This window comes from Enhydra lutris, unplaced genomic scaffold (genome assembly GCF_002288905.1).
Source record: "Enhydra lutris kenyoni isolate GAN:26980312 unplaced genomic scaffold, ASM228890v2 scaffoldscaffold31, whole genome shotgun sequence".
In the NCBI taxonomy this organism is placed as follows: Eukaryota; Metazoa; Chordata; class Mammalia; order Carnivora; family Mustelidae; genus Enhydra; species Enhydra lutris.
Window position 1 is genome coordinate 2,093,055 of NW_019154115.1, and position 22,190 is coordinate 2,115,244.

Sequence of the window (22,190 nt, forward strand, 5' to 3'; positions counted from 1 at the left end):
GAAGTTGTTTGTGGTTCTTAAACTTTAGCTGGTCATGACCCTCCCCAACCTTGACCCTCCCTCCCCTCCTCCGCCCCTGCCCCGCCCCAGGTACCTAAACCATGACTGTTCAAGTCTTGGCCCATTTCACTGTTTTTAGCACTTAAGCATTCTGCTGAGTTTCCAGTTGCTGCTGTTACTAACGTCATTTTCTAAAAGGTCTTACCAGGAACTGCAGTTCTTGGTATTTGAATATGTTCCCTCTTCTGAGAAGTGTGATTTTCTTTGGTTTAGACAATGCCAGAGATAAAATGCAAATGGAGTTCATTCACAACTTCAACAAACATTGCTGCCTTCCAGAAGATAAGCCTTGTGCTGGGCCAGCAGCGATGTAGATAAAGGGGGTTGTGGAGATAGATAGGAGTCAGACTCTGCCCTTGAGGATTAACAGTCCAGTGGAGGGAAAAAACCCACCAGCAGGGAGGTGAGAAGATCGCTTTAGGGCTGAAAGATGCAGAGAGCCTGGGGCAGGATAGCAGAGGGCAGTAGCTCCAACCATAGAGAAGATTGGAGTTAGACTGAGGCTCAGGGCTGGATTGAAAGTGCTCCAGGGACAAGGAGAACAGGAGAGCAGGAGTTTCTCACAGAGGCTGGAGGGTATGCAGCTGCTCCCTCTGGAGCAGGCCAGACTCGCTCTGGGACCCGAAACAGGTTCAGCATGGCTCAGGCTTAAATGAAGGCTGGGGAGCTGCCCAGGAGGAGGCTGGAGAGAGAGAGGTAGGCCTGGGTATCAGGTTTTGGATTTTATGCCATGGAAGAACTTTGAGCAGGCCAGATCCATTCAGATTTGTAAACTAGGGTTCTTTGGCAGCAGTGGCAGTGGAAGATAGCGTCTAAAACCAACCAATTCGTTTCTGGTCTGTCTTCAGGAAATGTGTCCCATTTCCCGTGACCTCAATCTGCAGCTCACACTGCTTTCCACCTTTCTAGGATTTCTTTTATTGGACAAAAAGAGTTCGCTATTTCACTCCAGCAATACTAGCTGGTGTCCTGTGGACAAAATATTGGAGGCATGCAGGTCAGATCTTTGTTTGACTGGCAGTTGGTTCCTTTGTGTTAATTCTGGGAACAGATCTGGGCAGAAGTTGTGGTTAAGTGGAGCCCGATGACACAAATGCAGCACACCAGTGGAACTAGCCTCAACGCTGGGCTCTTACAAAGCTGCTTGAGCTGATTCTATAAAAATCAGAGAAGGAAGACAACCCTTCCCACCCCCATAATGATCCTGCTGGCTGCAGACTGAGGCTTGCCTACACCAATACGCTCTTTTCTGAATTCGGGTCAATTCTGCAATGGGAGCATTGTATTCCTGTTGCCAAGAAGCATGCTGTCAGCTGCCTAGATGCTGCATGATCTCCCCAAGGAGAATGCACTGGTCTGTGCTCTCAGCAAGCCAACTGCATCATTTCAGGAGTTGGACATGCTAGCTAGTATCATTAGAGACTTGGCTGGGCTCTGCTCAGAAATAAGCCAGTCTGGAGAGACTACTTCCACAAAAGGACACTCTTGGGAGAGAGATGCAGGAGCCATAGAACATACCAGGCAAACTTACTGCCAAGCACATCTTGATATTGTTCAACGATAGCTTGAAGGATGTATTTCAGAGGAGTGCCCCTTCTATTTTTAATGGAGGAGCCAATATGATCAATCACTGAATGGCGTGTCTTCTGGTCGTATTTCTTGTGAATTGTAAAACCACCTCCTGCCACCTCTTTCAAAGATGGCTACATCAATAAGTTGTTGTGATTCGGTATTAGCTTTCTGGCCACCCTTCCGAATAGTGACCAATTTCTTTTTTGTGGAATGATCTCTTCCCCATGCAGTGTGTGTGGTCTGGTGGAGCTGTCATCTGGGGGAACTGCCCTCCTTCAGCCAAACATCAGGCTCATGACTCAAGATGGACCAGTCACACACTCCTCACCAAGAATCTGTATCCTGAGCAGAGGAACAAAGAAAGTGAATCTGCTGGAATTCATTTTATTTTGCCCTTGGAAGGGTAGAGAGTGTTGCTTGTTCTTGCTGTTAAACCAATGAGCACCCAGTAAATTCTATCTTGCTTAAATTAGCCAGAACTGATTTCTGGGCTTGCAACTGAAGGATCCTAGCTGATACCATCGCTTGTGGCCTACCCCACTTGCCTTGGCTAGAGGGCCAGCTTGGCATGAGTTAGCTAAGGACTACTAGTTGAGATCACCTATGTCATCTCAAGTGCCATTGGAACAGCAGCACCTGGAAAAGACTAGACTTTTCAACCAGTTGCTGCAAAGTAAGCAGTCTTAGTGGTTTTACTGTTGACTCAGAAAGCCAAGCTGGGTTCTAATGCCTGCATCAAAGAGATGGTGTCATCCTAATTCCCCTGTGTTTGATAATAGTTTGTCTATAATCACTGCTTTTTCACTAGTTCACTTCACACTCGTGTCAGAAATCTGACTTCTGTTCCTACCACTTTTGAGTGCTCTCATCAAGGGACTGCTGGTCTCCTCTTTTCCAAATATAAGGGACATTTCCCAGCCTTTCTCTTTTCTGACTTCAACTGTGTATTTGCTGATGCCTTCCATGAACTCTAGCCCTATCTATATATCTAACTCCTTACCAGCCAGTCTCCCAGTCACCTCTCAAACTTGGCATGTCCCAAACTGAACTCAACTCTCCCCCACAGTCCCTCTCAGTCGTGTTCTCTTCCTGGGATCCTTGTCGTTGTTAGTAGCATTTAGTCACCCCAGCTAGGAACCTAGGTATTCTGATGATTCCTGTCCATTTCTTACCTTTCACAGCTAGTGAGTCACCATATCCTTTAAACTCCACCTCTCTCTTCTCCATTTCCTCTATGACCTAAGGCCTTAATTCAAGTCTTTCTCATCCTGGAGTACTGCCAGAGTTTCTTACCTAGTTTCCTGCCACCAATCCTCCCCATCCACCCTATCCACTCCTGCCACAACTGGCAGAGTGATTCTTTCTAAAAATGCATTGCTTCAAGGATTTCCCATTGCCTACAGGCTTCTCAGCCTGCCATGCAAGTTTCTTCATGACCTGGGCTTAGCATATCTGTCCAGCCTCATAAATTACCTTCCTTCCTTTGCTGCCTCCTCTCCAAGGATCTGCTCTACAGTTCCTTATACAAACACATGTGTTTCATGTTACATCCTTCTAACCCACCACCATGTCCCTCCTTACTCGGACTTCATTCATCTGGTAAATATATCTACACATCTTTGGAAAACTCCAGTCAGCAGATACCTGGTTGAACCTTTACCTCTGCAGGTAGAATTAGCCATTCTCATGTTTGTGCCCTCCCCATCCCACTGCATATATCTCTCTCCCAAGTTTAGGGATAGTCCCCGAGACCATACTTCAGTTTGATAATTCTCCAGAAGAACTCACAGAACTCACTGAAAGCTGTTATACTTAGGGATAGAGTCTGTCACGGTGATAGGAAACAGATTAGTTAGCCTAGGGCAGAAATGCACAGGGCCAAACGTGGATCTTCCAGGTATCTTCTCAGTTCCAAATGTGGATCTTCCAGGTATCTTCTCCCAGTGGAATCATGGATAGCATTTATGTCTCTGGGACCTGTGTATGATAGTCCTCAGGGAGTATAGTCAACCAGAGAATTTCACCTGAGCCTTGGTGTCCCAAGTTTTTATTGGAGATTTTTCATTTGGACCTAGTTGGTGGACCTCAGTCTCCAGCCTCTCCAGAGGTATAACTGATTACACATGATCAAAAGTCCTCCTTTCCCCTACTCACTAGACTAGATTATCTGGTATGGCCAAAGACCCCCAGGCCAACACAGAAACTTTCTCAGGACATTTCAAAGACTTGGAGCTTATTTCCTAGGAGTCGAAGACGGCAAAGGGCAACTTCTCTTTGGCAACATTAAATTCCTTACTTCACACTCCCTCTATTAGATTGCAAGCTCCTTTTTTTTCCCCAAAGATTTTTATTTATTTATTTGACAGAGACAGAGTGTACGTGCACAAGAAGGCTGAGTAGCAGGCAGAGGGAAAGGGAGAAACACGCTCCCCTCTGAGCAGAAAGCTCAACTTGGAGCTCTATCCCAAGACCCAGGAACATGACCTGAGCCAAAGGCAGACACCTAACCGACTGAGCCACCCAGGCACCCCTAGATTGCAAAATCTTTCAGGTCAGAAACCTGGTCTTACTCATCTTTAGCGCCCCAGTGCCTGGCCTGGATTAAAATGTCAGCTGGGTGAATGAAATGGTGAGCTGGAATGAGAAGGCAGTTTGAGGGACAGTCCCTTTTCTCTACTGCACAGAGGAATGACCTTGGAGAGGTCACTGGAGTGGCCCTGGAGAGGAGGCTGAGTGGAAGTGTGTGGTGGGCGGCTAACGGATGGTTGGATATGCTGCAAGTTCTAAGAACAAGAACTGTATTTAGTTCTCTGAATGTGCTTAAAAGGACAACTTAAAAACTTCTCATACACTGGAGGAGGGAAAGAAATGATCTTCATAGCTACAGATTTCCTCTCTAGTAAGGAAGTGAGCAAAAACCTCACAATACATATTTTTAAGCAGATGTGGTCATTTGTCTTATGCATTGTGATATGTAGGGCAAGAAAAGTAGACAAAAGCCCTGAGATCTTGGCAAGAGTATGACTGCTTGTTTTGGTAAGATGCACTGATTTCTGAGTTCTGCCCGGTCTTAGGATTCTGTGATTACACCCAAATTTATTTTTTTAAAGATTTTATTTATTTATTTTAGAGAGTGCATATACATCCAGCGGGGGAAGGGCAGAGGGAGAGGGAGAAAGTGTCTTAAGCTGACCGTGCATTGAGCACGGAGCCCGTTACAGGGCTAAATATCACGACCTCGAGATCACAACCTGAGCTGAAACCAAGAGTCTGACGCTTAACCGACTATGCCACCCAGGCACCCCAGAACCAAGTTAATTTTTTTCTTTTTTTAATTAATTATTTTTATTAATATATAATGTATTATTTGCCCCAGGGGTACAGGTCTGTGAATCCTCAGGCTTACACATTTCACAGCACTCACCATAGCACATACCCTCCCCAATATCCATAACCCAACCACCCTCTCCCTACCACTCCCCCCAGCAACCCTCAGTTTGTTTTGTGAGATTAAGAGTCTCTTATGGTTTGTCTCCTTCCCGATCCCACCTTGTTTCATTTTTTCCTTCCCTACCCCCCACAACCTCCACCCTGCCTCTCCAATTCCTCATATCAGATCATATGATAATTGTCTTTCTCTGATTGACTTATTTCACTCAACATAATACCCTCTAGTTCCACCCACGTCTTTACAAATGGCAAGATTTCGGGGGTTTTGATGGCTGTTTCATTGTATATATACACCACATCTTCTTTATCCATTCATCTGTTGATGGACATCTAGGTTCTTTCCATAGTTGGATTATTGTGGACATTGCTGCTATAAACATTTGGGTGCACGTGCCCCTTCAGATCACTACATTTGTATCTTTAGGGTAAATACCCAGGGGTGCGATTGCTGGGTCGTAGGGAAGCTCTATTTTCAACTTTTTGAGGAACCTCCAAACTGTTTTCCAGAGTGGCTAGACCAGCTTGCATTCCCACCAACAGTGTAGGAGGGTTCCCCTTTCTCCACATCCTCGCCAGCATCTGTCATTTCCTGACTTGTTAATTTTAGCGGTTCTGACTGGTGTGAGGTGGTATCCATTGTGGTTTTGATTTGTATTTCTCTGATGCCAAGTGATATGGAGCACTTTTTCATGTGTCTGTTGGCCATCTGGATGTCTTCTTTGCAGAAATGTCTGTTCATGTCCTCTGCCCGTTTCTTGATTGGATTATTTGTTCTTTGGGTGTTGAGTTTGATAAGTTCTTTATAGATTTTGAATGTTACCCTTTTATCTGATGTCATTTGCGTGTATCTTCTCCCATTCTGTCAGTGTCTTTTGGTTTTGTCGACTGTTTCCTTTGCTGTGCAAAAGCAAGATCAAAAGCTTTAGAACCAAACTAATCTAAAATTTTTGTTTCCCCACCAAGTCCTGAGAGGTTTGGTCTTAGGTGTTGCTTTGACCCTGTGCCCCTCCGCAGCAGGTCGACCCACTGCACGGCAGAGATGAGGAGGAGGGGGGCCTGGCAGAGCTGGGAGGCTGGCAGTAGTGAAGATGAATTTAGAGTGGCCTCAGGCAGCAAATATCTGAGGGCAGAGACAGAGCCCCTAATCTAGGATGTGTGCATTTGTTTCTCACATCCATTCCCAGTGATAGTGATTGTTTTGAGAGAAGTGAATTTTTATGTCTGTGTTGAGGAGGCAGAACAGTGGCCAGAGGCAGCCTGCAAAACTGGGGGATAGGCCTCACCATGGGGGCCCAGCCCAGAGGCATTCTCCTCATCCTCAGAGACGGTATGAAACTAGAAGAGACAAAATTTGAAAGCCAGAGAGTTCTTCTGGCTAAGACTTGGCACAGACCACTAGCATTTGTAGCGAGCTTCCTTCCAGCAGGCTGGCGGGGCCCTTCAAGCCTCTCCCTCTGCTTTTGCCCTGCAGGTTTTCTCCGCAGTCAAACTGGGGAAATAAAAGATGGAACTCCAGTCTGTCAGTTCTGCTTCTCGCTGGCAACATAACAAAAGCTTTTGTAAGGGAGGAAGTTGAAACTGGTTCAGACAAGGTTCTATTTGTGGACTTAATTTATCCATTCTGCTCTGGACTCGGGTTAACACAGATAAGTCAGAGTGAAAGCAGCTTAATCAGATGGTACCTCCCTCTGACATTGAACGTTTTTTCATAAGCAACAGAGTATCCAAAGTAATCAAGCCAGTTTAGTATTCTTTGATAAAAATTGGACCTTGTTGGCTAGAAAAGGATGGATCCATTCTTTCAGCAAACATTGAGCACCACCTACTGTGTGCAATGTATCACACTAGGTCCTGAAGAAAGAGGAGGGACCAAGACATGGTCCCTGCCCCCAGGGAGCTTGTGGTCTAGATGGGAGAAATGGGCAAGGAAGCAAATAATTGTCATCAGAGTGTTAGGTAAACCCTAGACACAGGTGTCAGATACAAAAGTAACATAGACTAGTGACTGATTGGGGCGCATGGGTGGTTCAGTTGTTAAGCGTCTGCCTTAGAATCAGGTCATGATCCCGGGATCCTGGGATCGAGACTCACATCCGGCTCCCTGCTCAGCGGGAAGCCTGTTTCTCCCTTTCCCACTCTCCCTGCTTGTATTCCCTCTCTTGCTGCTGTCTCTCTCTCTCTGTGTGTCAAATAAATAAATAAAATCTTTAAAAAAACAAACAGAATAGTGGCTGATTAACCCATGATTTAGGAGTGGTGCATAAGGTGTCAGATGAGAAAATTGTATGTGGAAAGAGACAGCTCATGTTCTTGTTTAAAAAGAAAAAAACAAAACGGCTAAGAAAGCAGTAGGGAAGGACTGGTCCCTGGAGTATTCTGGGTAATGGGGGAATGCAATCTACATGGGATAGGATTTTTTCACCTTCCTTGCAGAGCACACCTTCAGTCATTCTAGTGGTGATAGATTTAGCCTATGAGTAAACAAGAAGAAAACGTTCCCCCTAGACATTGGTTAGCTGTGTGACCTCATTTAGCCTGTATCCGTTTGCCTTTTAGAAAAAAGGCAGTAAGAATCTTTGGGGGAGGGGTGCCTGGGTAGCTCAGTAGGTTAAAGCCTCTGCCTTCAGCTCATGATTCCAGGGTTTTGGGATCAAGCCCCGCAGCAGCATCAGGCTCTTTGCTCTGCGGGGAGCCTGCTTCCTCCTCTCTCTCTGCCTGCATCTCTGCCTACTTGTGATCTCTGTCAAATAAATAAATAAAATCTTAAAAAAAAAAAAGAATTTTGGGGGGAATCTTTTATAGACAAAGCATGTGTGCATAACACAACATATCTTTTCTAAAGGCAGTAGACATTTTAGAGCAATGTTTGGGAGGAACTTTGGATTTTATTTTTTTCATTTTTATTTTTTAAGATTTTATTGAGCAGGGGTGCCTGGGTGGCTCAGTGGGTTAAGCCTCTGTCTTCAGCTCAGGTCATGATCTTGGGGTCCTGGGATTGAGCCCCGCATCAGGCTCTCTGCTCAGCAGGGAGTCTGATTCCCCTCTCTCTCTGCCTGTCTCTCTGCCCCGCATCAGGCTCTCTGCTCAGCAGGGAGTCTGATTCCCCTCTCTCTCTGCCTGTCTCTCTGCCTACTTGTGATGTCTCTCTCTCTCTCTCTGTCAAATAAATGAATAAAATCTTTTTAAAAAGAGAGATTTTATTGAGCCAGCCTGTTGTGGGGCTCAATTCCAGGACTCTGGGATCGTGACCTGAACCAAAGGCAGACGATTAACCAGCTGAGCCACCCAGGTGCCCCATGAGCTTTGGATTTTAGAAGTAAAGGTGTTTTGGGAAAAAATGTTGTAAAATTCCAATCACAGCTTTGGAACTATCTCTTTTCCAAGTAAGTATACCTGGACAAATATAAGAAAGGCAGGAGAAAATGCAAGCTAGAGGTCTCAGAGTTAAGGTGGCTATCTTTTAAAATTTTATTTCATTTATTTATTTATTTTTGTAAGGCGGCTGTCTTCACTGATTCACTCATCCAACACATATACGAAAGGCCTGCCTACTAGGTACCAGGCTCTAGATGCTGAGGGGTCAGGGGGTAACAAGACAGGTGGTTCCTGCCTTCCTGGAGCTTATAACCTAGTAGAGCAGACAGAGACTAGGCTGATGGACATAGAAACAAGGGCTCAGTTAGAAACTGTGATTGGCTCTTTGATATAAACAAACAAACAAATAAATAAATGGGAGAGAGAGAGCAATAGAATGTCTAATTCAGTTTAGGGAATAGCCAAGGAAGATCTTGCTGAGGAAGTGACTTTTGAGCTAAGAACTTAAGGATGAGTCCCCTTTGTCTGGTGAAGAAGGTGGGAGAGGAAGGGGAGGATAGCCTTTCAAGAGAGAGACCTGAAACCTTTGTTTTAAAAGCAAAAGACAAAAGTACAATTCATAACACCCCTCCCCCCAAGATTCCCTCTTTGTCATTTATTTTTCACTTTCAGATTTCAGTTCATGTTAATTTGATAAAAATGTGATTTTGGGGGCACCTGTGTGGCTCAGTTGGTCTGCCTTTGGCTGGGGTCATGATCCATGGATCCTGGGATTGAGCCCTGCATCAGGGTCCCCGCTCGGTGGGCAGCCTTCTTCTCCCTCTCTCTTTGCCACTCCCACTGCTTGTGCTCTCCTGCTCTCTCGTTCTGTCAAATAAATAAATAAAAATCTTTAAAAAAAATAAAAAATCTGAGGAGGCTATGTCAATACATGTGGATATACCTTGATTTTTTAAAAAAGATTATTTATCTATTTATTTGACAGAGAGAGAGAGAGAGATCACAAGTCAGCAGAGAGAGTGGGGGAAGCAGGTTCCCTGCTGAGCAGAGAGCCCGATATGGGGCTCGATTCCAGGACCCTGAGATCATGACCCGAGTCAAAGGCAGGAGGCTTAACCCACTGAGCCACCCAGGCGTCCCGATTTTTTTTTTTTTTTAATAAGGATAATTTCAGCTATCTCATACTCTGATGGTGAGGTTAGATGAATGAAAGTCATGTAGAACAGTGCCTGGCACACAGTAGGGACATAATAAATAAATATGAACTTAATATTTCAGTGTACAGGTGTACTGTAATTTATTTACTGAGTTTTCTACTGATGGGCCATTATATTGTTTCTAATCTTTTGCTGTTAGAAACCATTTGGCATCTAAGTCTAAGATTTGACTGAGCAGGATGACAGTACCATACTTGGTTTTGTTGGCTCCAGCCGGTGGTTAAAGGCAAGCCTTTATACTCTGATTCTCCTGAGATGACCGCACGGGAGCAAATCCAGCCAGTTCCCTTACACTTAGTTTTGTTACCCATGTGTCTGCTCGGAAACTTCCAAACATTGTCCTGTTAGGACTGTAATAGGCAAGCAGTTCTGGAGAACTGTTCCCTGACACACCCACACGCCCACATGCACAGCTGTGCCTCTGAAAACACTGCTGAGTTCTCTTTCCTAGCTCACTCTGTTAAACCTTTCCCTTTATTAACTCTCTTCACCAAATCTCTGTACTAGGAGTTTGAATGCCTGGATCTGAGTTCTAGCTCAATACCGCTCAATTAGCTGTGACTTTGAATAAATCACTGACCCCTGGTGTCCTGAGGATCACCAGGCAAAACTCTCCTGGGTCAGCGGTATGTACTGCTCAGGTCCTGCCATTTCCTACTTCAGCTTCATCCTATTTTTTTTTTTTTTTTAAGATCTTATTTATTTATTTGAAAAAGAGAGTGAGTGAGAGAGAGAGAGAGAGAGAGAGCGAGCACAAACAGGGGAGGAGTATGTGAGAGGGAGAAGTGGTGCTCCATCCTGGGACACCGGGATCATGACCTGAGCTAAAGGCAGACAGTTAACCAACTGAGCCACCCAGGTGCCCCACTCTAGCTTAGTCCTAGAGCCATATGCCTGCTCCAGGAGAAAAACTATATTTAACTTATTATTAAAATTTTGGGGGAAAGGTTATATATCCACATGCAAAATTTAAACACAGATACACTAGGCTGTTAGAAGCCAAAATAGTGGTTACTCTCGAGGAGAGCAGGGACTAGGAGAGGACATAAGGGAGAATTTGGCAAGTCAGGAATGTTCTATTTCTTGATCTGTGTGCTGGTTACATGGGTGAAAAGTCATCATGGTGTATACTTACATTTTCTCCTTTCTGTATGTATATTACATTTCAATAAAAAGTTAAAAAAAACCCCAACAACTTAAAATGTACAAAAGACCATATAGGGGAAAGTCTTTCCCTTCCTTCCGCTCTTGAAAGACACTCAGTGACCTTTCTTGTGTACCCTACCAAACCTTTTCTATGTATAAATAAGTTTAATAAGTTTATATGTTCTTTTTCTTTCTTTGTACAAGTGTCATCATTATGTGTACTATTTGAGTCTTGCTGTTTCCACTTCAAAATACAACTCAAGGATCATTCCATATCCTCACGTGTGGAAGAGACCATGTCTTCTTCATTGTTGTAACCGCAGTGGATAGCCCAGTGCATGGCATAAAAATGTACTTGTTTACTAAATAGACTGTTGGGATGATGGCCTACCTGAGATAGAAACAGATCCAAGTACCAGGGCTTACTTGTTTTATTCATAGCAAATTATGCTCAGCGCCTGACATTATCTTTGCCAATAATTTAACACAGTTTCACTGCAGGAATTATAACTTACAGTAATATTTCACAAGCCAGTAGCATACAGGATAATGTCTCTTAACAAGTCAATAAGGAAATAACATACCTTAAACCAATGATAGGTTAATTATACTATTGCTTCAGGCAAAGGGAGGATAAAAAGAAAGTCCAGATTCAGATGATGTGTACATTTCTACCAGTTGGTTCTTGGTAGAGTCAGCCCTTCCAAATAAAAGCGAGCTATCAGCTGCTAGGTTTGGTCCCTCTCTGCTTGGGGAATGTGGCTAGCAGACCACAGCACCGGTGCTGGCCAAGCCAGTGGGCTGCCGGGAAGGTTATCACTCAGGAATATTTACATGTCTTGTGCCACTGCCTACAGGAGTAGCCTGGCCAAGGCCGGAACAGATATTTCTTCTCTTCCTCAGACTGCTGTACCCTTAACACCACTGCTAACCATGACTAGCCTGGCCACAGTAGGAGTAAAGTTTCTCAAGATCTTTGGAGAGCCATTTAGGTGAGCAAAGAGTAGCGTTGCCCAAACTGAACACTCTAGAGTTATTTGTCAAAGCTCCTGGTTTTTAAAGTTTAAAAGGCCATCACATGATGGACACCACTGCTGTTACTATGGTGGCAGTGACGTAATGTTCCTCTCCACTCCAGGTGCAATAGTTCGATAAGAAAGTCCTAAAACCCAACTTCAAAACAATGTCATCACAACAAATTCAAACCACAAATAACTTTGTCCAAAACAAACTTTCAAAAACATGGATTTGAGATCGTGACAAGTCCGTGCACAATACTTTTCTAACCAAGGACAACCTGAAGTTCTTATTGCAATGATGCGGAAAAGAGGTGAAGTCAGAGGTTACTTCTGAAGTCCTAGAAGGCGCATCAGAAGCCAGAGCACCTTCCTTGGTTGTCTGTAGACCTCTCCCTTGGGTCTCTCTCCTAGCTCTCCAGGGCTCTAGCCCTTGGGACTAGCTGTTGCTTGTTAGCTGGAACCCTGCTGGAATATTTCTTGTTGGTCTGAAATGATGCAACAACGGAGCTGACCAGCCCGGCCTTCCCTACGTCTCTCAAACTGACTCCAAGGTAACACCCACAAGCTCTTTGCTGTGGTTGCCAGAGTGAAAATCTAAGGTTTGCAAAGGCTGCGTGATTCCTTGAATGAGGTTTGAAACCCGTTGCTGCTTTTGTGAGGGACTAAAACACAGCCGTACTGGCCAGGAAGAACAGGACACGGCCGGCAAAGAGAAGGAGGGCGTGCGCGCCTCGATTTAGCAGGGTCTTTTCCTTCACCAGAAGCCTACACCTCCAGGCAGCGCTCACAGGGTCTTTCAGTCAGCAAGCGACACGGAGCTAGAGGAGCATTGTGGGTCGCTTAGACGCCCGGGGGCAGCAAGTCACCCCGGCGGCGTTTTCAGACGAATGCATTCTCTTCCTCCTCCACCGGGCTGAAGCGTGAAACTCACGGCCCTTCCTCCCGGGTTCCGCGTCCCCGAAGCCCCGAGTCGCCCAAGCCCCTCCCCGCGCGGGTCCCTGCGGTCTCCCCTCCCCCGCCCACTGCTTCCCCAGCCCGGGCTCCTCTCTGTCTCCCCCTCCCGGACAGCGTCCGCGCGCCGCCCGCCCTCTCCGCCGCCTGTTTGTGAATGAGACGCTCGGTTTCTCAATGGAGCCGCGGGGGGCTCGGGCGGACGCGGCGCGGCCGCAGCACTGGCCCTGAGCCCGGAGGGGGGCGCCTCTTCCTCGCTCCGTCTCCCCTTCCCTCCTTCCCGTTGCCGCGGCTTTTGAGGAACGGGGTTGGGAGGCCGCCGCCGCGCAGGTCGCCGGGGCCCGCGTCGCCGAGGACTCCTCGTCACGCTCCGGAGGAGCGGGAGCGCGGCCGGGGAAGGCAGGACGACGAGGAGGCCGGTGGCCTTCGGGAAATTTCCGCCGCGAGCCCCTGCTCCGGGCGTAGAAAGTTCTTGAGTTCCTTATTTCCTTTTGAAATCCCGCTCGGCTGTTAGCTCCTCGCCGGCACCTCGGTTTTGTTTGTTTTGTTTTGTTTTTTCCGGGAGAGGAGGGGGAGTGCGGGGAAAGGAGCGAAGAAAATAAAAAAGGATTTCCGCCCTGAAAAGAGCGACAGTTGTGAGAGCTTTTCCCTGAGGAGACAGAAGCGGCGTTCGCGGCCGCCTGGCCCCACCGGCCCCAGCATGAGCGAGCCAGCCTCGGGCTGCTGAGGCGCGGAGACGCGGAAGCGGCGGCCGGCTGCTCCCGGCTCCCCGCGCTCCCGGGCGCGTTCGGTCGGCGGGGCGGCGGCTGCGGGATGGAGCCCACGACCGCGCCCCATCCCGACATGGCGCCGGAGCTGACCCCGGAGGAGGAGCAGGTAAGCGGGGCCCCGGCCGCGGCAGTGGGTGTGTCCGGACCCCCGAGGCCTAGGTCGGCCTCGAGGCCGCGCGCCCCCCCCCGGTCCCCGGCCCGCGGGTGCCCCTTCCCCTGGCGACCGCGCCCAAGGCCGTCAGCCCCCGACACGGGGGACGCGGCTGGACGCGGCTCCCGGCCTCTTCTGTTCTTGAGGCTTGCGGGCCTCACATCGCCCCCTCCCCCCATTCCAGTGGTAATTCAAGTTCCTCGTACTGGGGGGGGCCTCCCTGTCCCTCTGACCACCCCCAACCCGCAATATTTGCTGAACGCCTTACTTTTCCTCTGGCCCCTCCACCCCTATAAATGTTCAGGTTATTTCCTTGAGGGTTTGTGGGGTTTTTTAAAGGACAGGCAAAACCCCAGTTTGGGGGGAGGGCTCCTTCGGGTACCATCCCCCATCCCGAGCAGAGCGGTTACAGGCACTGGCTACATAGATGCCCTAGATTTCCAGACGAGCACCTCGGGCTGCTCAGAGGGCTGTGACAGGCCTACTTAGGCAGATTCTGGAAGATCCAGGCCTTTTCATCCTCCCGAAGTCCCTGGCCTGGATCGCCCTATTCACTCCTTCAGAATGGGCGCATGCCTTCACCCCCACTTTCCTGCCCCCCATCTCATCTCGCTGTCTCCATCTTTCTGGAGCCTACATGGAGCTCCATTGTCCCTTAAAGCTTATGACCTTCAGTTTCCAGAAGGAAGTGGTTTGCGGTGTCATTCTGGGGGTTTGGGTAAGGGAAAAGGCCAGGGGTGTTGTAACTTTCCCTCCCCCGAAGACCGGTAAGTCTGCTACTGAGATTGGGTACCCTAAAGCCTTTGCGCTGTCTCTTCCTTGGCACTGCCCATACCCGGCCTTAGCTATGCTCAAATATAGTCATAGTCTGATTTCATATTAAAAAAAAAAACAAAAAAAGCAAAAATAACCCTGAAATAAGAAAAAGATGAACCATACTGGTAACTCGTTTCAAGCTCTTCAACCCTTGTTCCTAAGGACCACTTTTGGTAGCGCAGTCTCTAGGGTGGAGACAGTCTGGTTTTACAAACTAGTTTTTAAGAAGCTCTTGACTTTTCTCCTCGTTTGTGGAGATGACATTTTTCACATTTGGCCTCAGACCACTGTCTTGCCCTTTCACGCCTTGAGATAAAATCAGCATGGGAGAAAAAATAGAATTCTGCTCTGTACAAGCAGTGGTAACATCCTGGTAACTGCATTTGAGTGTTAATAAAATGCTTGTCAGGGCCTAGTGTAAGCAGGTGGCCAAGGAGCCCCTCTCTAGAATTAGGGAAATTTCAGTACTAAGGTATGATGTGTTAGGTTTATTTTATTTTAAGATTTTATTTATTATTTAACAGAGAGATAGAGATCACAAGTAGGCAGAGCAGCAGGCAGAGGGAGAGGGAGAACCAGGCTCTCTGCTGAGCAGGGAGCTGGATGCGGGACTCGATTCAAGGACTCCAGCATCATGACCTGAGCTGAAGGCAACTGCTTAACCAACTGAGCCACCCAGGTGCCCCTGTTAGGTTGATTTTAAAGAGGCAAAACTTCTTCACTTCTTTTCCTTGGATTGGTCCGATTTAGAGTTTCTATGTTTCTAACACTTCAAAGCATTAATATTCCACTATGGAGATGGCAGGAGGGTACACATTAAAAAATTAAAACCAAGGAAAGTAAATTTTTAAGTATTGAAGTATTGATAAAGTCAGTGCTTTACTCTGCGTAGACTATATACATGTACCAGTGTGTTTAGTAAAAATCTTTTACAGTGAATAATGTGATGGGCATTAACAAGGACTGGATGGGAACAGTAAAATATATATTAAGATCAACAAGGGATGTGGGTTTGTTTGTTTGTTTGTTTTTTTAAGATTTTTATTTATTTATTTGACAGAGATCACAAGTGGGCAGAGAGGCAGGCAGAAAGAAAGAAAGGGAAGCAGACTCCCCGCTGAGCAGGGAGCCCAATGCGGGGCTTGATCCCAGGATCCTGGGATCATGACCTGAGCTGAAGGCAGAGGCTTTAACCCACTGAGCCACCCAGGCGCCCCGAATGTGGGGTTTTTAAAATCATACCTTTTCCTACAAAATGTCAGATTTTCTATAGGCATTTCAAAATGTTGAAACAAACATAAAAGAATAATTTCAATAGTAATGCCTGATAAAATTTCATATTTTAGTTTAATATCACAGAAGAGCACTCTTCACTGTTAAGATTTATTTAAAATGTTTACCTTAAGCAGCATCAAATTCAAATTAGTCTTATCTAAGTAGTCATCATGGGAAATGACACATTCATTCCATAATGCTGTCCCATTGCTCAAACCAGTTTTAGAACTCATTTGGAGTTGATTTCAAAACTTGTGGTAGAATCTTTGAAGTATCTTCAGTGTTGGAAACATTTTGCTTTGATAGTCAATTTGACTTTTGGAACCCCATATCATAAGTAAAGTAGGGGATCACACTGGGTTAACACAGGTTCAGGGAAAAGTGCAATGCATTTATGCATTCAGGTCCTTTTGAGGGTGTGTAAGTGTCTACCTTAAAGATGTTTCTGGAGCAGATTTTTCCTGAATATAGGTATCCTTCTCTACAGTCATGTGGATCAGAAACCCAGAAGTCTTCTTAGATAGTTTGCTCTACCTCAGCCCCTGAGCATGACACATCATCAGATTTTCCTGAACATCTCTTGAATTTATCTACTAATTCCACTACCACCATCACCCTAGTCCCCAAGCTATTGTCATATCCTGACAGGGCTTTTGTTTCCTGCCTGATCTATTTGCATTCCTTTACTCTTCTTCCGAAGGCAAAGACAAATTGCACATCTAATTGCATCTTCCCTTTACCCTCTCTGCCCCTAAAATAAGCATTTATAAAACCTTTCAGTGGCTTTTCGTTTCTCTTGGGATGTTACAACTCTTTTTTCTTTTTAAGATTTTATTAATTCATTTGCCAGGGAGAGTGCAAGTAGGCAGAGCAGCAGGCAGAGGGAAAGGGAGAAGCAGGCTCCCCCCTGAGCAGGGAGCCCGAAGCAGGGCTCAGTCTCAGGATCCGGGGATCATGACCTGAGCCAAAGGCAGACACCCAACAGACTGAGCCACCCTGGCATCCCAGGATGTTCCAACTCTTGAACATGATCTATAGTGCCTCAGCCCCTCTGTGGTCTAGAGCCCTAGCTAATTCTCACACCTCATCTTTCCTCCAAACACACTTGCCTTTTGGTTGCCTATTCTTGCTATTTTCTCCTGCTACTGGGTCTTTGCACCCACTGCCTTCCCCTGTCTGGAAATACCCTTTACGGTTAACTCCCTCTTCAGCCTTCAGCTCTTAGCTTTTGCTTCCTCAGGAAGGCCTTCCTTGATCTCCCCAGTTAGGTTAGGTCTGTGTTACTGGCCCTTAGAGTACCATGTACTGTCCTTTATATTCACTTATCACAAGTTTACAGTATTTGTGGGATTACATGATTAGAAGCTCCGTGAGGATCAGAACTGTGTCTGCTTTTGCTTACTGTCCTATGTACCTTGCCTAATGACTGGCAGGTAGCCTGTGGACATTCTGGAAGTACTTGTGGAACGAAGAGTGATTCTGAATGTGGATTGTACACAGGCAGCAGCATCTCCTTTTTGAGGGGCTTATAAAAATAAGGACATTGTTTATTTTGTTTTTTTGTTGTTGTTGTTTAAAGATTTTATTTATTTATTTGACAGAGAAAGAGATCACAAGTAGGCAGAGAGGCAGGCAGAGAGACGGGGGGAAGCAAACTCCCCTCTGAGCAGAGAGCCCGGTGCGGGGCTCGATTCCAGGACTCTAAGATCATGACCTGAGCTGAAGGCAGAGGCTCAATCCACTGAGCCAACCAGGCGCCCCAAGACATTGTTTATTTTGATATGGTAAGGATATTGTTCATTTTGACACGTAAAGTCTGAAGGTCATCATTTTTGCTTCATAGTGTCTTGTCTCGGCATGTGTTAAACTGATATTATACCAAATTCTCATTTAAAAAAAAAGATTATTTTATTTATTTTTTTGAGACAGTGAGTGAGAGAGGAGAGAGCACAAGCCTGGGTGGGGGGGTGGAGGAAGGAGAACCAGAGGGAGAGGGAGAAAAAGACTCCCCACTGAGCAGGGAGCCCAATGTGGGGCTCCATTCCAGGACCCTGGGATCATGAGCTGAGCTGAAGGCAGATGCTTAACCACCTGAGCCACCCAGGCGCCCCCCACATCTTCATTTGTAACTTTGATGTTCCTTGCCTTTATTTTCTCAGTCCTCAGCAATTAGAGAGCCTGCAGTTGAGTTACAAGAACAAGTGTGCTTTGCCTTTAAGGGGCTTACATGAATAACAGGGTAATAACAGTAACTGTTTCCTGAGCTCCTGCTTTGAGTCAGACTCTGTGCTGGGCATTTCACATACAATTAATCCTCATAAGGTTGGAATTGTTACCTCATTTTGCAAATAAGAAAACTCCGACTAAGAGAAGGAAGTTGCCCAAGGTCACATAGCTAGCAAGTGATGGAACCATGATTTCCACCCAGATCTGTGTTACTCTTTTTTTTTTTTTAATTTTTTTAATGATTTTATTTATTTATTTATTTGAGAGAGAGAGAGAGAGAGAGCATGAGAGGAGAGAGATCAGCGGGAAAAACAGACTCCCTGCCGAGCAGGGAGTCCGATGTAGGACTCGATCCCAGGACTCCGGGATCATGACCTGAGCCGAAGGCAGTTACTTAACCAACTGAGCCACCCAGGCGCCCCCAGATCTGTGTTATTCTGCCTCCAGTGCGAAATGTTCCATTATACTACATAACCTCTCAGGAAGCAGTTAGTCAACTTACTAAGATGTCTGCATGGACATATAGTAGCCAGTTTTGTTGGTTTTTGTTTGATATGTGTATATTTAGTTTTGATGATGATGCTTAAAATATGGTTTGAAAAATGCACAGAAGAGGGGTGCCTGGGTGGCTCAGAAGGTTAAGCCTGTGCCTTTAGTTCAGGTCTTGATCTTGGGGGTCCTGGGGTAGAGCCTGGTGTCGGCTCCTTGCTCAGCGGGGAGTCTGCTTCTCCCTCTCCCTCTCCCTCTGCCCCGGCTTGTGCTCTCTTGCTTGCTCACTCTCAAATAAATAAATAAAATCTTTTTAAAAAGATGAACAGAAGAAAAGTTTTGGAAAACCTTTATTCAGCCCTAGGTATTGTCAAAAGAGACATATTATCCAGTCTATGCAAGAAATTGTGATGAAAGTACTCTGCAGGAAAATGTGTTGTTGTTGTTGTTTTTTAAAGATTTTATTTATTTCAGATAGAGTGAAAGAGAGCGCAAGCAGGGGGAGCAGCAGAGGGAGAGGGAGAAGCAGGCTCCCCACTGAGCAGGGAGCCTGAGGCCGGTCCTGGGATCATGACTTGAGCTGAAGGCAGATGCTTAACCTTCTGAGCCACCCAGGTGCCCCCCCAAAATGTTTTCCTTAAGATAGATTTGACTGCTCTCCATTTTGAGGTGTGGTCACAATAAAAATTTAATTTTTTAATTTCTTTATCTTTTGTACAAGAGAAATAACTATTCATGGAGCAAAATATGAAGAATATTATCTCTCCAAACTTTAAAAAGCCAGATGTTTTGTGTCTGGAATGCATTTTTTATATTTTATGTGTAAATATAAAAGCCTTTCTTAATGGGCTGGCAAAATTGTAAATTTGGCAGTATGAAGGGTAATTTCTACATATCAGTACTCATGTTCATTCTTTTTTTTTTTTTTTTTAAGATTTTACTTATTTATTTGACAGAGATCACAGGCAGGCAGAGAGACAGGCAGAGAGAGAGGGGGAAGCAGGCTCCCCGCTGAGCAGAGAGCCCCATGCGGGACTCGATCCCAGGACCCTGGGATCACGACCTGAGCCGAAGGCAGAGGCTTTAACCCACTGAGCCACCCAGGTGCCCCACTCATGTTCATTCTTAATTTTTTTTTTTTTCCTTTTCCATGGACCAATCTAAGTTATTTATTTAAGCCATCTCCTGTCATAAGCAAAGGGATGGAAGATCAGTCATCATTTGATACAAGTGAGGAAAGTGTGCTTAAGGTCCTGTAGACTTTTATTTTCTTTTTAAAGGTTTTATTTATTCATTGACAGACAAAGAGGGAACACAAGGAGGGGAAGTAGGGAGAGAGAGTAGAGAGAGGGAGAGAGAGTAGGGAGACTGACGTAGGGCTCAATCCCCAGACCCTGGGATCATGATTTGAGCTGAAGGCACGTGCTTAATGACTGAGCCACTTAGGCGCCCTGGTCCCATAGACTTCTCTGGTCTGTGTGCAGAGTCATGGTCCAAACCAGTGCTGTGGTGGTCCACACTGGGTGGTGGTCCAGGTTCTCTTTATTCATCTTCATACTGGTTGGAAGTGGATTCACATGAGAGTTACAGAATAGAGTATGATTACCATCTCCCCAGGGAAGGGGCTTGGCCCTGATGTGGAGAAGGGGCTAGACGAGGAACTCAGGTCTCCCATGATGCGACCTCAACCTCGACCTCAGGAAGACATTCAGCATGGTCACTCCCATGTGGGGGAGCGCTACAAAGTAGGGGAGGGCCTTCCACATGCTGAGCTGAGCCCTCCCCGTGGGCGCCACTTGACATGGACTACCCCACCTGTCCCCTGGACCTAGCAGCGCAGACAGTGGGGACACAGCAGTCACCACCGCCGCCATGTTTTACCTCCATTCTTATTACGTTATTGTCTTAATTTTATTTTCCCAGAGCATATACTTATATTTGTAAGTTGACCTCAAGTAGGTAATTTTATTAAATTTGCTATGTAATTATAATTAACTTGACCATAAAGGATTATTAAGTATTTTGTAATTCGTCTGTTTTATGTCTAAAACCTACAGAAAGTTAAGTGGGGCTCCCTGGTTATATCTGTTTGAGCATAGGTTGTGAGAACTCCCTCTTTGTAATAAACCATAAAATAAAGATTCAGCTAGGATTCTAAGGATATTCAAATTCTGCAATAGATTTTTAGGGTCTTTTGATTTTGCATGGATTTCCCAGTAGTGATTCATAGGATAGAATAATTAGAGTAGTTTTCTAAAATGCTTATGCATTTATACATATTTTCATTTTAGGCCAAAGGTGATTTTAATAACTTGTATAGTGCTTTTCTCACATTAAAAATAATTCATGAATTTCTTTAAAGTTGCTGTAACAAATAATATTTACCTTCAGAACCTCTAAAGAAAATGTCTATTTTAGAGTTAATGTTGTTTAGAACATTATTGTAAGGATTAATAAGCTAGTGCATGTAGTTACCTAGTAAGTATTCGGAAAGTTAGCCATTATCATGATATTCTCCATCTTTGAATAGTGAAAGACTTTAGAGTCAAGTTAGGTTAAACTAATCCCAAGGGGGAAAATATTTATATTCACCCCACGGACCATCACTTAGCATGGATTCTTATATGTGAATGCCAGAGAGTAATGATCTTGTGGGGCCCTGGGTCACTCAGCCTGTTGCGTGTCCCACTCTTGATTTCAGCTCAGGTCTTGATCTCAGGGACCTGAGGCCCAGCATAGAGCCTACTTTAAAAAAAAAAAAAAAAAAAGTGAATAGGCGTGCCTGGATGTCTCATTCGGTTAAGCATCTGCCTTTGGCTCAGGTCATGATCCTGGAGTCCTGGGATCAAGCCCCGCATCGGGCTTCCTGCTCTGCAGAGAATCTGCTTCACCCTCTCCCTCTGCCTGCCACTCACCCTGCTTGCTCTCTCTCCCTCTCTCTCTCAAATAAATAAATAAAATCTGAAAAAAATAATAAAATTTAAAAAATAGTTATCTTGGAACTTTATAATGTAGTTTCAAAACCTAATTCTGTGCTGTGGTTTATGTTCTTATAACAGGGATCAACTAAAGTTAAAATTTTAACTGCCTTGCAGTGGACTTCAAAGATTTTTGGCATTTTTCCCAAGGACAAGGGTTTTGTCCTGGTTCTTGTGGCCAAGAACTTCCCTTTTCCCACAGCCTCACATGTCCTGTGCTAAATGTCATCTCTCCCCCCAGAAGTAACCATACGTCAAGGACCAGATGATTCATAATATTAAGTAGAGGCCTTCCAGAGAGGCAAAGAAGATGAGGTTTCGAAAGGTGAAGAATTCTCATTATTTTTGTTATTGCCAGTAACTACTGATACTGTAATTAACAATCAGGTAAAATCTCATCTGGATGTGAGAATTTTACTCTTAAAATTTCTGAGCATATCAAGGGTCTTGGATTTCGCTTTTGTGAAAATATTAAGGAATCTGGAGGGGCACCTGGGTGGCTCAGTGGTTAAGCATCTGCCTTGGGCTCGGGGTCATGATCCTGGAGTCCTGGGATCGAGCCCCACATCGGGCTCCCTGCTCAGTGGGAAGCCTGCTTCTCCCTCTCCCACTCCCCCTTGCTTGTGTTCCCTCTCTCGATGTCTGTCTGTCAAATAAATAAATAAAATTTTTTGTTCTTTTTTTTTACTTGACAGAGAGAGACACAGTGAGAGAGAGAACACTAGCAGGGGGAGTGGGAGAGGGAGAAGCAGGCT

At 45.5% G+C, this 22,190-nt stretch overlaps 1 protein-coding gene across 1 annotated transcript in view; it reads left to right on the forward strand.

Annotated features, from left to right (window-relative positions):
* Nucleotides 1–13,376: 13,376 nt before the first annotated feature.
* The window catches only part of LOC111153304 (protein tyrosine phosphatase, non-receptor type 9), an 88,890-nt gene continuing 80,076 nt past the window's right edge, over nt 13,377–22,190 (forward strand). The window contains exon 1 of the mRNA XM_022512241.1: nt 13,377–13,606. Coding sequence (XP_022367949.1) covers nt 13,544–13,606 — 63 coding nt within the window. The 5' untranslated portion in view covers nt 13,377–13,543. The remainder of the gene's footprint in view (nt 13,607–22,190) is intronic.